At 38.6% G+C, this 14,296-nt stretch overlaps 1 protein-coding gene across 2 annotated transcripts; it reads left to right on the plus strand.

Moving 5' to 3' along the window:
* The first annotated feature begins 3,495 nt into the window (after positions 1-3,495).
* txndc15 (thioredoxin domain containing 15) lies at positions 3,496-13,547 on the plus strand. 2 transcript variants are annotated; one of them, XM_048543871.1, is made up of 5 exons: positions 3,496-3,684; positions 6,217-6,731; positions 9,430-9,593; positions 12,216-12,346; positions 13,156-13,547. In XM_048543871.1, exons 1-5 carry the CDS (start codon positions 3,615-3,617, stop codon positions 13,350-13,352), a joined length of 1,077 nt encoding a protein of 358 aa, XP_048399828.1. In that variant the 5' UTR covers positions 3,496-3,614; the 3' UTR covers positions 13,353-13,547. The 2 variants fall into 2 exon arrangements, with proteins under 2 accessions (XP_048399828.1, XP_048399829.1); XM_048543872.2 differs by lacking the exon at positions 3,496-3,684 and adding an exon at positions 3,699-3,861.
* The last annotated feature ends 749 nt before the right edge of the window (positions 13,548-14,296 follow it).

A 14,296-nucleotide genomic window follows, 5' to 3' on the forward strand; every position in this document is an offset into this window, starting at 1 on the left:
CTACAAAATGTAGTTGCTGATCTGGTGTAAAATGTTCTGTCACTTGTTTAATGGACCAATGCGCTAGTGGTATTATTTGCATCCGCAGTACCCTTGTTGAAAAATGCTGCCACACAATATTCAAAGTGACGTTCATGCCTGTCCTGAAGTATTGTTACCTCTTTGCTCGGCAGCTTGACAGAAGTTATTGGATTAGTGAATCGAGTGAATATTCACCTCTAATGATGCTAAATTTGCAAAAGCTTTAAATCTTAGTATGGTTCAGGAAAACAGGAAAGGCATAAGAGTCAAAATGTGCATGCAGGACCTGATTACTGGCTAGAAACCCCTTTTCTTTCTTTACGGCTTTTCATGTTTTCTATGTTGCTCAAAAAGTACGCCTGCAAGGATATTATCAAAATTAATACATTGCCACAGTCGACTGAATTTATACATTGACCAAAACGTGATTGATTAAACAGGATTTGCCCTGTGATTTTAAATGCAGCAGAGTGGAGCAACATCCAGTTAAAAAATATAGGAACATAAATGCAGGAGTAGGCCATTCTACTTCTCAGGCCTGCTCTAGATCATGGCTGATCACCTATCTTAACTTGAGCCTTCCTGCATTTGATGTACATCCTGTTGGAATGAAAGAAATTTGTTTACTGGTCATAATGATATTATGACTTCACTTGAAATAGAATTTAGATATTGTATTTTTGAAGTACCACATTGTTAACACTTGACTGACTTGGCAACAAAATGTCTGAGTTAATGTATCTCAGTTTCTTTGTCTCTGAAATGCGTTAAAGGAACAGATGCAGCAAAATACACTCAAGAGCCCCTTCTTATCAAGTGGTAGGTCTGTCAGGTGCAATCCTTGGAAGAAATTTACTATTTTCCCCTGGGTCATTTTCTCCCATTGTTTAAGTGATTTTAAGCTCTACAAGCCTCATGGCTATGTAAAAGATAGATCAGTCCTTGATTAGGAAGGGGATCATAGGAAGAAGATGGAGAATGGGATTGAGAAACATATCAGCCATGATCAAATGGTGGAGAAGACTTGATGGGCAAAATATCCTAATTCTGCTCCTTCTGGTCTCAAGCTAATAATGTAACATGAGGTTCTGAAGTAATACACTGTTCAGTGTTGCTCCAGATGTTCTCTGGGTGAGAACAAAGGCAGTAGAAAGTTAATAAAAGGAAACACACGGTGAAACAAAATGCACGTCATACTTTGTTTAGCTAAACTTCTCAGATTATGAGATATTAAGAGCTTTGTAGGGATCATGCAACTAGTCTGTAACATTTTGTAGTTATTGAATCAAACATTTTATACTCCTTTTTGTTAATAACTCATTTTTCAACTTTATTTCCTATTTCTGATCATTTGTTTGTGCTTAGACACAATGATCAACAGGTTAAGATCAAATCAGAAATTATCTGGGATGAAAATTTTTTTATAGTATGTTATGGTATTTTGTATAGTTATTTTAAACAGGTTCAGGCAATGGGGGCTGGAGAGACTTGAACCTGTACCTTCTGTACCATTGCACCACACGGCCCTGTCTTCTTCTTGGTTGTGGGTATAGAAAATAAGGGATCATGTAGACACCATGTGGAAATGGACTGATCTACCTTAAAAATTTCAGTTGGTATGTTGTTGATTTTTCTTTTCTCTCCAACTTAAAAAGAACTGTATAGTTTGTCTATAATACGCAATTTTCACTTTACTTTTCTTGCAAAGTGAAATGGAAAATTTTGTAATGCCCAATTATGTCATTGACAACCTTTTGGGGAATAACATGTTTGTTGTAAATAATGGCTCCAGATTTCTATTTATGTGAAATTTGCCATACATTAAGCATTGCAGTAGCTGAGAGGGAGAGTGTGCTGATATTGCCAGAAACTGATGCTCTGGCATCAATCATATTTGGAAAAAAATAGGGTAGCCTGATGCAATATGAAGGGATCATCATTGGACAGGATGTCTCAATGATTATTTGTTAAGAAGGCCTTTCATTCAAATTCCATTTGACTTCCATAGTCGGAAAATCTCTGTGCCCTAGTCCCTCAGAATTGGTAGCATTTATCCTGTCGACTCGCTTTGTTGAGCATTAAGCATGTTTCAAATGTAATCATGCAAACACAGAAATTAAAGGCAGCCTCTCTAACCTGCACTACTATTCAATACAACTGTGGCCCCAACCCCACAATTCCCAGAGGAGGAAAAATATTATAAAATCAGTAATTCTAGGAAATAATGTAGTGGTCACAGTGGAGCACTCTCTTCTGAGATGTACGAGTCAGACCAGTTTGCATCATTTTCAAGGTTTACAGGCTTTTCTTCCTGGTTCCCTTTGCTGGATATCCATTAAATCCCTTGTTAGTCAAGAATTTACATCTGTTGAATGTATTCAATGATCCCAACTTCACCGCTCTCCAGAATTCTAAGCATCGTCCTGATCCAATGAAAAAAATTCCTTTACATCTCAGTCTTGTATCAGCAACCCCTTATCTTTAGACTGTGACCCATTGTTTTAGTCACTGCACAAACAAAATGAAGCTTAATGTAGCAAACTGGAAGGGTCACTAGACCCGGAACATCATTTCTTATTTCTGTCGGCAGATGCTGCCAAACCTGCCGAGCTTTTCTAGCAATTTGTTTTTGTTTCTGATTTATAGCATCTGTTGTACTTTTTGGCTTTTATTTATTATTAACTCACAGTAAACAGGTGATGTGTGCTGGAAGTGTTAGTGGTGAACTAAACATGAGACAGGGCACTAACTCGTGATTTTCAGTTCGGAAAATCAGAGTTTACAAATTTCTGTATGTTAGGACGTGGCAACAAATTATTTCCAACTACTTTGTGAACGAAATAATTTGGAGCAAGAGTGAAGTTGTGCTGGCTGCATTTTTGGAGAGGCAGGTTTTGCTGTGTTGCATTCACAACCGGCCTGAATCTGGTAGGAAACACCTGCCCTTTTCAGTTCCCATTATCTCTGATACAATTTTAACCTCACTGCCAAGCCTCTTCCGGGGATGCCTAACCTCAGGGAATCTCTCTCCCACTGCAACTGTCTTGTACTCCTCTCCATCTATCTCCTCCTCTATCCGAGATAATAAAATGTGAGGCTGGATGAACACAGCGGGCCAAGCAGCATCTCAGGAGCACATCTGCAGTTCCCATTATCTCTGATACAATCCTCCTCTATCTATCTTCGGTCCACCTCCCCCTGAAGGGTCTAGGCCCGAAACGTTAGCTTTTCTGCTCCTAAGGTTGGCCTGCTGTGTCCATCCAGCTCCACACCTTGTTATCTTGGATTCTCCAGCATCTGCAGTACTCCTTTTCAGTGCGTTTCCCAGGAACAAGCTGCAGTTCATACAAGCTTTAACAAAAGCCCCGCCTCAGGCACGTGGCCAAACGTAGCTTTTTGCTAATGGTTGAGCTGTGTGGCTCATTTGGCGAGGACCTGCCGCTGGTTGGTTGGCTTTGCTGCCACTCACAGGTCGCGCGCAGCAAGTTCGTGTGCAGCGACGCTGAGCTGTTGCGTTGATGTCGGTCAATTCTGGTCGTGGCGGACTCGAGCTTGGTCATTTAGTACCGGCTCATGATCGCTGACAGCGTAGAATGGGCGGCTTTAGGGCGAGTGCGGTTTTAGTCGTCGCTTTGTTGGTTACCACTAGAGTGAGCGCGGACGGTAAGTGATCTAGGTCAGGGCTACCTGTCCCTGCGTCATTGGGTAGCACCGGCAGGGAATCGTCTGAATCCGAGAGCCTCGTGAAGAGAGCATTTCATGTAGCACTGTGAGGCGAAGCAGGGCAGGCAGGTCCGCTAGCGGTGGCATTCGTCTGTGATAGAAACGATAAATAAGAGTGTGAGTAGGCCTTTCGGCCCTTCGAGTCTTTACGCTATACTCTGTTCCTTTCTGCCTTTGCCCCATACCCTTTGATCCCTGAGATTTATATCTTACTCCTTGAAAACACTCAATGATTTTTTGCCTCAGCCATTTTCTGTCACTGATTAAGAGGCTGACCACTAGGTAAGGAAATTTCTCGTCCAGAATGGCCTACCCTGTATTTTTAAACGCCATAATCACCAGATTAGGGGTTTTCTTCCGAGACACGAGCAATGTAGTGCCGTGCAGCATTGTGGAAGTTACTAAAGGTGTTGCCTTTTGGATTAGGTGCTAAATAGACATACCATCTTCTGTTGGATATGTGTAAAAGATTGCATGCAGTTCTCCCTGCATGGCCTGGTCAGTGATGCTAAGAGGCCAGTCATTGCCATGTAGCTGATTTATAAGATACTTGTGCACAATTTTTCTGCCACACTTACCTCAATGAAATCAAGTTCATTTAGCATTCACATTTGTAACTCACTGGCTGTAAATGGGCCATCCTGAGGATGTTAAAGTTACTTTGCTGTTTAAATTTCAGTTCAGATTATTACCATTACTGAATCTTAGCAATTGTTAGTGTATGGACACAATAAATCATTAAAGATTCAACCTTGCCTATGGAACTTGCTATCATGGAAAGTGGTTGAGGCCAAAACATTGTCTTTAAGAAGGAGGTAGGTAAAACTCTTTTTGGCTGAAGAGATCAGGCAATGTGGAGGTTGATTGGATTAGGATATTGAACTCTGATCAGCTATGGTCGTGAGTGGAGGAGCATGCTTGAGGGGTTGAATGGCCTCTTCCTCCTCCTCTCTTTCTATCATAATGGGACATGAAGCAGGCAGAGCTGCGTAGGCACGAACCTCCTGTTAGTCCAATGGTACTTTAGCTTATCTTTTCAAAATCATCTTTATTTTTCAGTGGAACAGTAAAAATTGTCATCTCTTGACATTTATAAATATAGCCGTTAGCTACCGCATCTGTTCTTTTTAATCACTCCATGCTCGATGATTTTACTAACTTTCTCAATTTCACTATCCTGCTGATTGTAAATGTTATTTCCATTGCATGCTGATACATGATGAATGGACATTATTCTAAACGAATAAGATAAATAAAGCTAAAGGACCTTGGGCTGTCCCTTAACTGAATTGTAGCATTTACTCTTCTAAGGCGGGAAGCTATTTTGAGTCATGCTTTTTTTATTCCAATGTCAGTGTGGTGTTTGAGCTCTAGGCAGAGATTCTCGGACTTTTTGTCCAGTAGCTATATTTTTGCTTTCGATATAAATAACAGTTTTGAAATGCACCAGACAGTGAACATTTTGTTCTGGTTTGCTGTGGTAATTTATTTAAAAACTGCTATTATATCACAAACTCAATTATTCTGTCATTATACATCTAGAACCAAATGACTCTGACTCTAAGTGTAGTTATGTTTGCATATTGGATAAATTAAGTAGCTGCTTTCCAAAATTAAGTATTTTAGGGGGAAAAATATGGTGGCACTGACACTATAATGCCTTTTGGCTAGAAGCAGCGCTGATGTACTAAAATCTTTGGGCAGGTCTTAATGAATTTTTTACATAATCTGTAAAAGCAAGACATGCAGACTCCAGTTTGTGAAATTTTGGACACCACTATGAGGAGAATGAGTGTTAGCTGAGTTCCAGCAAAACTCTACCAAATAAAATGCTCAATTATTTGCCACCCATCTCCATTTTCATATTTCTGGTGTCCTAATTTGTTAAGTCACAGAATTTAAGAATTGCAGTCTTGTTTGTACAGAGTAGTCTTAACAGAATATTGTCTGGTTTGGAGGGTATTAGCTTTGAGGAGAGATTGGCTAAACTTGCTTTATTTTCATTTGATTGTCAGAGGCTGAGGGGCAACTTGATAGAAGTTTACAAAACTAAGGGGAACGGATGATTGGAGTATCTTTTTATCCCCATGGTAGGAATGCCAATTACAATTGGACATGCAGAGTTTTAGAGGAGATGTGAGAGGCAAGTTTTTTTCTAAAACTTCTTGAAAAGTGATTGAAATATACTGCCAGAGGAGGTGGTAGAAGCACATAAAATAGCAATGTTTAAGAGTCATCTTGACAGATACATAGGCAGGGAATAATGCAATATGGACTATGCATAAGCAAAAGGCTTTTAGTTCAGAAAAGTGTCATGTTTCAGTGCAGGCTTATGGGCCAAAGTGCCTGTTCCTGTGCTGTGCTGTACTGTTCTTTGTACTTCAAGCTCCAGCCACGTATTAAAGCTTTGGCGTCTTGAGTTTATGTAGTCAAACAATTTTAATCAAAGGTTTTTTTATTTTGTTTTTACAGCTGAACATCAAAGGAATGGTGATTCTTCAAAGCCTTTTTCTAGGGAAGAGAGTGATGAATTGGAAATTACAATTAGTGATGGTGAACTCAAAGGAATGGATGAGCAAACTAATAGAAAAATACAGTTTCCAATAGCAGAAATTGCTGATGCTGTTCTAGGCACTGGAATTCCTTCCAATCAAGAAGCAATATTGTCTGTTGTTCAGAATATTAAAGATGAGCGCTCTGCTTTTGAACTCAAAGACACTCAATGCACTGATGGGAATGGAGACAATGTAGAATGCAGTAGTCCAGATGAGGTATTTCCCTCCCTTACGTATATCCCATTTGGTAGTCAAGAGGGAGAACTGTTTACAAAGAGAGAAACCGGCATTCTGGAACCAGTGCAAGTTGAGAATCGAGCAGTAGAAGAAGGAAATGCAACTGAAACCACCAGAGCACCAAAAGTTAACTGTGAAGAAAGAAATACAACTGGATTAGAGAACTTTGTTGTCCAAATTCTTAATAGCTCACAAGTAAGCTGAATTTGTAACTTGTGTGTTTTAGAGAATTGGCTGTTAACTCTCTTACAAGGCCTTGCATAACCATTATTATGATCATATATATGCCTAACAGTATGTAGACTTTATAGTTTTAATTGTATCTTATTTCTCTTGATTTCTACTTAGAAAAGACTGTTGTCCTAGAATAAGGCACTGTCGATGCTTTTATATCTACTTGCCATCGAACATGAAGTTTTTCTTCCCTTCCTGTTTGGAAACATCTGGCTCCGAGTCAGCTATTTATTGCAGTATAAATGAGATTAGAAGTCATAGGCACACATTCCATTCTGGTACCATTTTGGAACTGTTTTAGTTTTGGAATTGGAAAGAATGTTTGAAGAAAAATCCACAGGCAAAATTATTTACAAATAAATTGTAGGTGCTGGAATGCAGATGGGCAATACTGGATGTTACTTTGTCCTTACTTAAACACATGCTGAATTTGCTTTCCCATCTATTGAAAGAAGCCACAACACATGTGTGGGATAGAAGGTAAACCAAATTGGTTTTATTTCATAGACTTTGGATATTTTTGTATAAAAGTTCTGTGCAAATTCAGAAATTATAATCCAAAATTCTGTTCTTTTGTGATGGACTAACTGATTGAAAATTGTAGTTACTAGGTTACCTGATTGTAAACCAGGACTTGAAAGATACTTTTGGCTTATTGGCTCAGTTACTTTGATGTTTTAGTGCTGATAGAAATAAAAGACCACATTTTGTGTTTCCAATTCTGACAACCCCTCTAGCTTCACATACTCCAGATTTACAGCTTTATATGAGTTCTTGCCTGAATATTTGAACTGCTCCCCACTGGTTAATTAGTGGAAGCTGGAGCTGTGCGTTGAGCTATAAAAGACTTCCCTGTGCTATTGGTTAATCATGAGGAATCAATCTGCAAATGTTTCTGTTACATACTTTGTATGGAATTGCTCCTGAAATGTAAGTTCTTTTTCCTTTTAAAAATAGGGTATTGGTTGAGAGTTATAGCTGTGTGCAGCAAAGATTATGCATGTTTTGATGTTTGTAATACCCTATTAAAGTTTATGATCTCTTATCTCTCCATGTAGTCAGGGACAGGTGCAGACTGAATGCCAGGTGCTTTCTGCAAAGGAATGGAAGATGGCTCATTCTGCTTTCATTACAAACATGCTGTTAACCAATGCTACCAAATTTTCGGGCTAGCTTCTGCTCAAAAAGCTTTCTGCGGGAACCAGGAAAATCTGAAGAGCAGACATGGATTTAAAAGAGAAACTGGTTAATGCATTTGAATTTGAAGCACTTAAGTAGCTGAGCTTTGCCAGAGTACAAAGATAGTTATGTTGTCATGTGCTGCCCCAGCATCTTAAAATATATATGTATCGAGCCTAAGTTTGCTTCGGGTATTGAATCGCTCTTTCCAAAGAATACTTGCTTCCCACAAGAATCTTTTAGAATTAGCTGTTAATTAGTTGTTCAAATCATGAATGAAAAAGCTTGTTTGTAACAAATGTAAGAAGTTATAGTATGAATAGAACTGTTAACTTAGTAAAAGTATTGATTTGATACAACATCTCAGACTGGAAGGTCCAACATACAATCAGTTTCACTCTAGTCACTTACTGGTTAAAAAGTGTGCATCTATGGTATTGGGCAAGGACACTATTTGGGCTCTGCTCTGTTGTTGTCATGAAGAGCAGTGCAAACGGTTGCTGTCTGTTTGCCTAAACCAGCTATTTGACCCATGTGTGGAACTGGTGCCAGCAAAAATCAGTATAATTTAAGACAGGAAAAATGGGGTAGAAGTCTTGAATTGGCTTGGTAGTTTTACAGAATCAAAATGTGTTTATGCTATGATTTAGTGATGAGAAATGTGTATATCATTTATGGATTTCATTGTCAAGTGCATAACTGAGATTGATTGCAGTGTCATTCAACAAGACCAGTGAAATCAGCAAATAATTCACCTACAGCAGTCAACACACAGTGGAGTTGAAGGAACACAGCAGGCCAGGCAGCATTGCAGGAGCTAGGAAAAGAAGGGGTCCTGACCCGAATTGTCAACTTTGCTAGCTCCTCTAATGCTGTCTGGCCTGCTGTGTTCCCCCAGCTTCATGCTGTTGTCTCCAATTGCCAGCATATGCAAGTGCTGATCTTTGCTACCTCCAAGTCTCCTACAGCATACTTTTTCCAAATGGTGATGCTTCTTGACATTATTTTCCTCGTGCCATTACGCAGAAGTTACTGAAACGTTTTTACGTTTGCCCAGATTAAAATGTGTAAAGATGGGAGAAAGAGCTGGATAAAGAATATGGTAAAGCAGGAACAGAAACTGCTGGAGAAACTCAGCAGATCTGGCAGCATCTATTCTGATGAAGGGTCATTGGACCCAAAACACTGATTTCCAGTGTCTGCAATCCTTGGTTTTATTTTATAATATAGCAGGATACTGTTTAGGGGATAATGGAAGACTTTGCTTGCAATTTCACGGTAGATTTAATTGCAAATTTGTGCCATGCAACTCCATTGCTTTGCTCACGTTTATGCAATAAATGCATTTCAACTTGGTGCAGGCACGGAGGTGAAGCTATTATTAGTGGCTAAACAGCATATGCTTTGATTTATTCTGTTGTCTTTGTACTTTCAACAGAATTAAGTAATATTGCTAAGAATGCAATACATATATTTACAGGACCTGATGGATTTCCTGAATGCCAATGGCACTGATTGCTCTGTAGTCCTCTTCTATACGCCATGGTGCCGGTTCTCAGCAGACCTTGGTCCACATTTCAATGCACTGCCACGGGCTTTCCCGGCAATACAGTTTCTGGCTTTGGATGCATCGCAGCACAGCAGGTACTAGCAGTAACATACGTCTCCTTGGAAACTGAAAGAATGTCATAAAAATGGGGCAAATTGTCATGCATTTCAAATGCAAGCTTGTTGACAAGCTGGAAACCAATAAGCGTTCATAATAATGCACAGATCCTGAAATTATCCAAGGGACTAAACATTTAGAAAAAAAATTCTTCCAATAATTAAATGGGAAGAAATGGATGAGTAAAAACTTTTTAAAAACATTTTAATGACTATTCAGTAAACTTGGATGTTCCGCTTGATTTCTGTTTTACATGATGGCTTTTGCCAGGGAGTAATACTTCTGAATTAGAAATTCTGGAAAAGCTCGGGTACTGAGGAAGAGTCAAATTTTTAACACATTCTCCCTCCACACGTGCCATCAAGCCTGCAGGCTTTCTCCAGCACTACTTTTTCAATTTCACATCTCCAACATTTGCATTATTTTGTATTTTACTAATAATTTTGGGGTGAAGTAGGCGGAGTCCAACATTTTTTCATCCGTGGAGCTTAAGCAAATGATTAGATTGGGGGACATGGGCAGGGTGCCTTCTAGGTTTTCTGAAGAGTGAGGTATCAATTAGAGGGATATCATGTTCCCATAGGGTGGAAAGGAATTTGTGTCCACGGTTCAGTGTTTTGTATGTTCTAACTGAGCTGGATGCATTATCACAAGGATCTTAAGAACAGATTTCTTGGCATCTTTGGTTGACACAAGGCCAAGGAAAAAGTATAAAATTTAAGAAGGGACCAATATGAACATCTGAACGTGGTGAAGAAGCTTGCCTTGATGATCTTTTGAGCAAAGTCCTCGAATATTCCTAGTAAGGATATCCAGGCTTGGATGTGGTGCCAGAAAATGGGTGATCCAACATGTTCCTCCATGCAGGCAGGCTGCAAAGGCTGGAGGAATGTTCAACAGCTGTCTGCCATTGAAATAATCAGATTATCAGTTCATCAAGTTTGTGTAGACACTAAGTCCCCATGTTAAACAAATTCATACCCAAGCATTCACCAGGATCCTATTTGCCAAGTCCGATGGAGATAGAGCTGTGAACCTGGGAGTTCTTGGTCAACAATTGACTGACAGGCAACTGATGTGCTGGGACAAATGACCTGCACACAAGTGTCTGTTCTCTCTTTGGGTGGCAGCATCTGAGACAGAGCAGTCCTCTTCAGGATACCTCTTCTTTTTATACCAAATGGGGACGGAGCTAGAAAAGGTGCCCTGAAAATAGTCTGTGTCACTTCTTACTGGCAGGGAAACCACACTATGCGGGACAACTACCTTTGTAGTCCAAAATAAAGGAAAACTTCAATATTCCAAACTGCATTGTTTAGAATGCATACAGGCACTCGTATTCCAGAGTTCATCAAGGACCATTGCTCAGAAGCAAAATACTTTTTCCCCTAGATGTACTTTCAAGAGACAGTGTTGGTTTAGATCTTTGAGGAGAAATCTCTGACTTAGCCTTTGGTATGAGACAAATTTGATACAATATCAAGCAACAATATGAAATCTTTTGCTGTATTCGTTTAATTTGATCAAAGCACTTGACTTAGTAAATCATGAGGATCTGTTGATTGTGCTCCATTTGGATGTACAAGAAACTTAATTGTAATCCTGAACTTGCTTCATAATATGTCTTTAACTGTTTTGAGTAAGAGATTCTGATTTGGGAATTTTACCTAGTAGTAAGGCACAAAGAAATGAATAGAAATAAAAGTAAGATAACAAAGTGTGAAGCTGGATGAACACAGCAGGCCAAGCAGCATCTCAGGAGCACAATTATCCCCTAAACAGTATCCTGCTATATTATAAAATAAAACCAAGGATTGCAGACGCTGGAAATCAATGTGCTCCTGAGATGCTGCTTCTGCTGTGTTCATCGAGCTTCACACTTTATTATCTTGGATTCTCCAGCATTTGCAGTTCCCATTATCTCAGAAATAAAAGTAACATTTTTTTAAAAGTACATGTTTCTTAGTATGCATTCTGCAAAGCACCCAGACCATCTTTGGAATTCCATGTGCGCATTGAATGTAGCAACAATGTGGGGTTCACAACCAATTTTAATATGACTCTAAGTATGTGCTCATGCATACTTTTAAAAGAAAATCAAAACTTTTCTTTAAATGGTCCTCATCTCCCCTTCCTACCTCCCCAACATTTAGAGAAACACAGCTCTATGTGCAAATATACTTAAGTGTAGTTTTCTTGTGGCATTGTTTTAAGCAGCAATATAGCACCAATTTTTTAATAGCCTTCTTAAGCCCCATTGCAGCTAGAGCACTTGGCCATTAACAAGCGTTACCCAAACACAATGTTGCAAGTAATTTACAAAAATTTAGTTTGCTTATCTGAATATGCCTCCATTCTTTTTATTTGTGTCAATTATTGACTTTTAAATTTTTTTTTGTCTCTTCAATACATAGAACATTTCCATTTAGCCTTTTTGTTGGTCACTAATGAATACTATATTTCTAAATTGCAGGCATTGGGATTTGACAATTTGCACATGTGACCTTTTTGAAAGTAGAGTTTCTAGTGTTGTACTTCAGTAACTATTGAGCAAATAGTGATTGTCATTTGATTTAATTATTTGTTCCTATTACTTGAAGTCTTTCCACCAGGTTTGGTACGGTAGCTGTTCCAAATATCCTCCTGTTCCAAGGTGTCAAACCAATGGCCAGATTTAATCATACAGATAGAACGCTGTCAACATTGAGAGCTTTCATTTTTAATCAAACCGGTTAGTAATTTTCACTCTTAAATTTGTATTTGAGTATTCACTGTTGTTCGTAAAACTAGAGCAATTTTTGCTCAATGGGTACACTTTAAAAGTTTCAATCTAGTAGTCTCTTTGAAAAGTTAGCATCCACTAGCCTCATGTTCTACAAATTAGAAGGAATAAGGCCTATCTGCCTTGCTGATCCAATATGATATTCGTATGTTACCTGGATCTAAGATTTTTCTAGTTTTACAGGATTCGTGTATGTCCTGATTTTGTTACATGCACTTTTTTAATAGAGCGTGCTTGTCTGTCTTTTGTCCCTCTTCTTTTTCAGTTCTCCTGTTTCTCCCTTGTTTCTCTCTAGTTGTCGAACTAACAAACTTCCACAAGCCATGAAACATATTCAGAGTACTCACTAGTATACTTTTCTTTTCCTGTCTCTTCCCTTTTGTGACTCTTTCCTTTCCAGTTACTTCACATATTACAATTAGGAATTAATGGTTTTTACCTCAGCATTCTACAGTACTCCTCCTTAATTCAATACATCGCCTTCTTTCTTAAACCTGTTAATATGCTGATGATATTTAAGTTCTCTATTTCTGAAATAACATATGCTATTTTCTGAGATAACGAGGTGTAGAGCTGGATGAACACAGCAGGCTGAGCAGGAAGGCTGACGTTCCGGGCCTAGACCCTTCTTCAGAAATGCTATTTTCAGCAATGTTTAAGTCACAAAAATAATAGATATTAGTTTTTGTTCAACTATAATCTGCATGACATACTCTTTTCATTGCAATCTGTTTTAAATAATCTGATCTGTTTTCCAGGCATAGAAGCGAATGATGCTGTCGAAGTGATAGAACAAGATCTAAGTGGTCCACTTCCCAGTGCTGCTGTAAGAGGCATTGACTGGCTGCTTGTCTTCTCTGTGGTGTTTGTTTGTGGTTTTATAATTTATGGTACAGTGCAGTCGGATAGTATCAAGCGGTTGATCACAGGACAAGAGCATGAACATCAAGACTGAATTCCTACAAATAGTGATCATTGCCCATCACAATGAGCAGCTTCACAAGAACATGAATGAGAATGGAAGATGCTCAAACATGTCACCTTTGTAATCATTTGAAAGTCTTCTGTTCCACAGCATTTGAATTGTGTATATAAATATTCAGAAGCTAAAAGTGTTTTATCGGTTATGAATAAATAATCCTTTCACAAACTTAGTATTTTGATATTAAATTGTATCTCCTTAACCTTCATTTAAAAAATTTGCTCATGCACCAAACACTTCTTAAAATTAAGATGCTCTGACTTGTCAAGTTTAGAAGATTAACTATTTGTGAACCCATGATTAGGCATGTGTGTCTTCAGTTACACTGAGGCAGGGAAGAGGAATCCAGCGTAAAGTTTAACATTGATAGGTAACTTGGCATTCAACTTTGCTGAAGAATAAATTTGCTGAAGAATAAAATTACATCCATTGGATCCTGAGGACCAAGTTCCAGATTTACATCAGCTTAAGTATTGAGTAAGCATATTATGAGCATCAAGATGTCACTCAAGTCTGTTTACTGTTTGTCTTGTGCTGAAGACAAATGGAAATCGGAAGGAACAATCTTGAATATATTTTACAGACATGCTTTGTACACCTTAAATTTGTATTAAACCTGAAAAGTTGCCAAAGCTATACGGAGAAGGGGATATGTTGGATTTTAATTCCAAGAAGCAGATATTGAGTTGCCAGAGAAGTTCTGTAGAGCATGATTTCAAAATTTACATGATAAATCTTGGACATCTTGTATATTGTGACATGAATAGAGTGATGCAAAAGAGCGGAAAAGGTTGGGATAACATGGAGAAGTGATCAAAACGATGAGTGGTTTAGACAATGAATAGAAAAACTTCCAATTATTGGATGGATCAAGAAAAAGCACACTTAAGATGACTGTCAAATGACCCAGTAATGTC

This window comes from Stegostoma tigrinum, chromosome 13 (genome assembly GCF_030684315.1).
Source record: "Stegostoma tigrinum isolate sSteTig4 chromosome 13, sSteTig4.hap1, whole genome shotgun sequence".
Taxonomy (NCBI): domain Eukaryota; kingdom Metazoa; phylum Chordata; class Chondrichthyes; order Orectolobiformes; family Stegostomatidae; genus Stegostoma; species Stegostoma tigrinum.

Excerpts from the sequence above, each read along its gene's own strand:
- txndc15 (XM_048543871.1), top strand. The coding sequence starts at position 3,615 with ATGGGCGGCTTTAGGGCGAGTGCGGTTTTAGTCGTCGCTTTGTTGGTT. Across the intron at positions 6,732-9,429 it reads AAATTCTTAATAGCTCACAA|GACCTGATGGATTTCCTGAA; the intron begins GTAAGCTGAATT and ends ATATATTTACAG. Across the intron at positions 9,594-12,215 it reads GATGCATCGCAGCACAGCAG|TCTTTCCACCAGGTTTGGTA; the intron begins GTACTAGCAGTA and ends TATTACTTGAAG.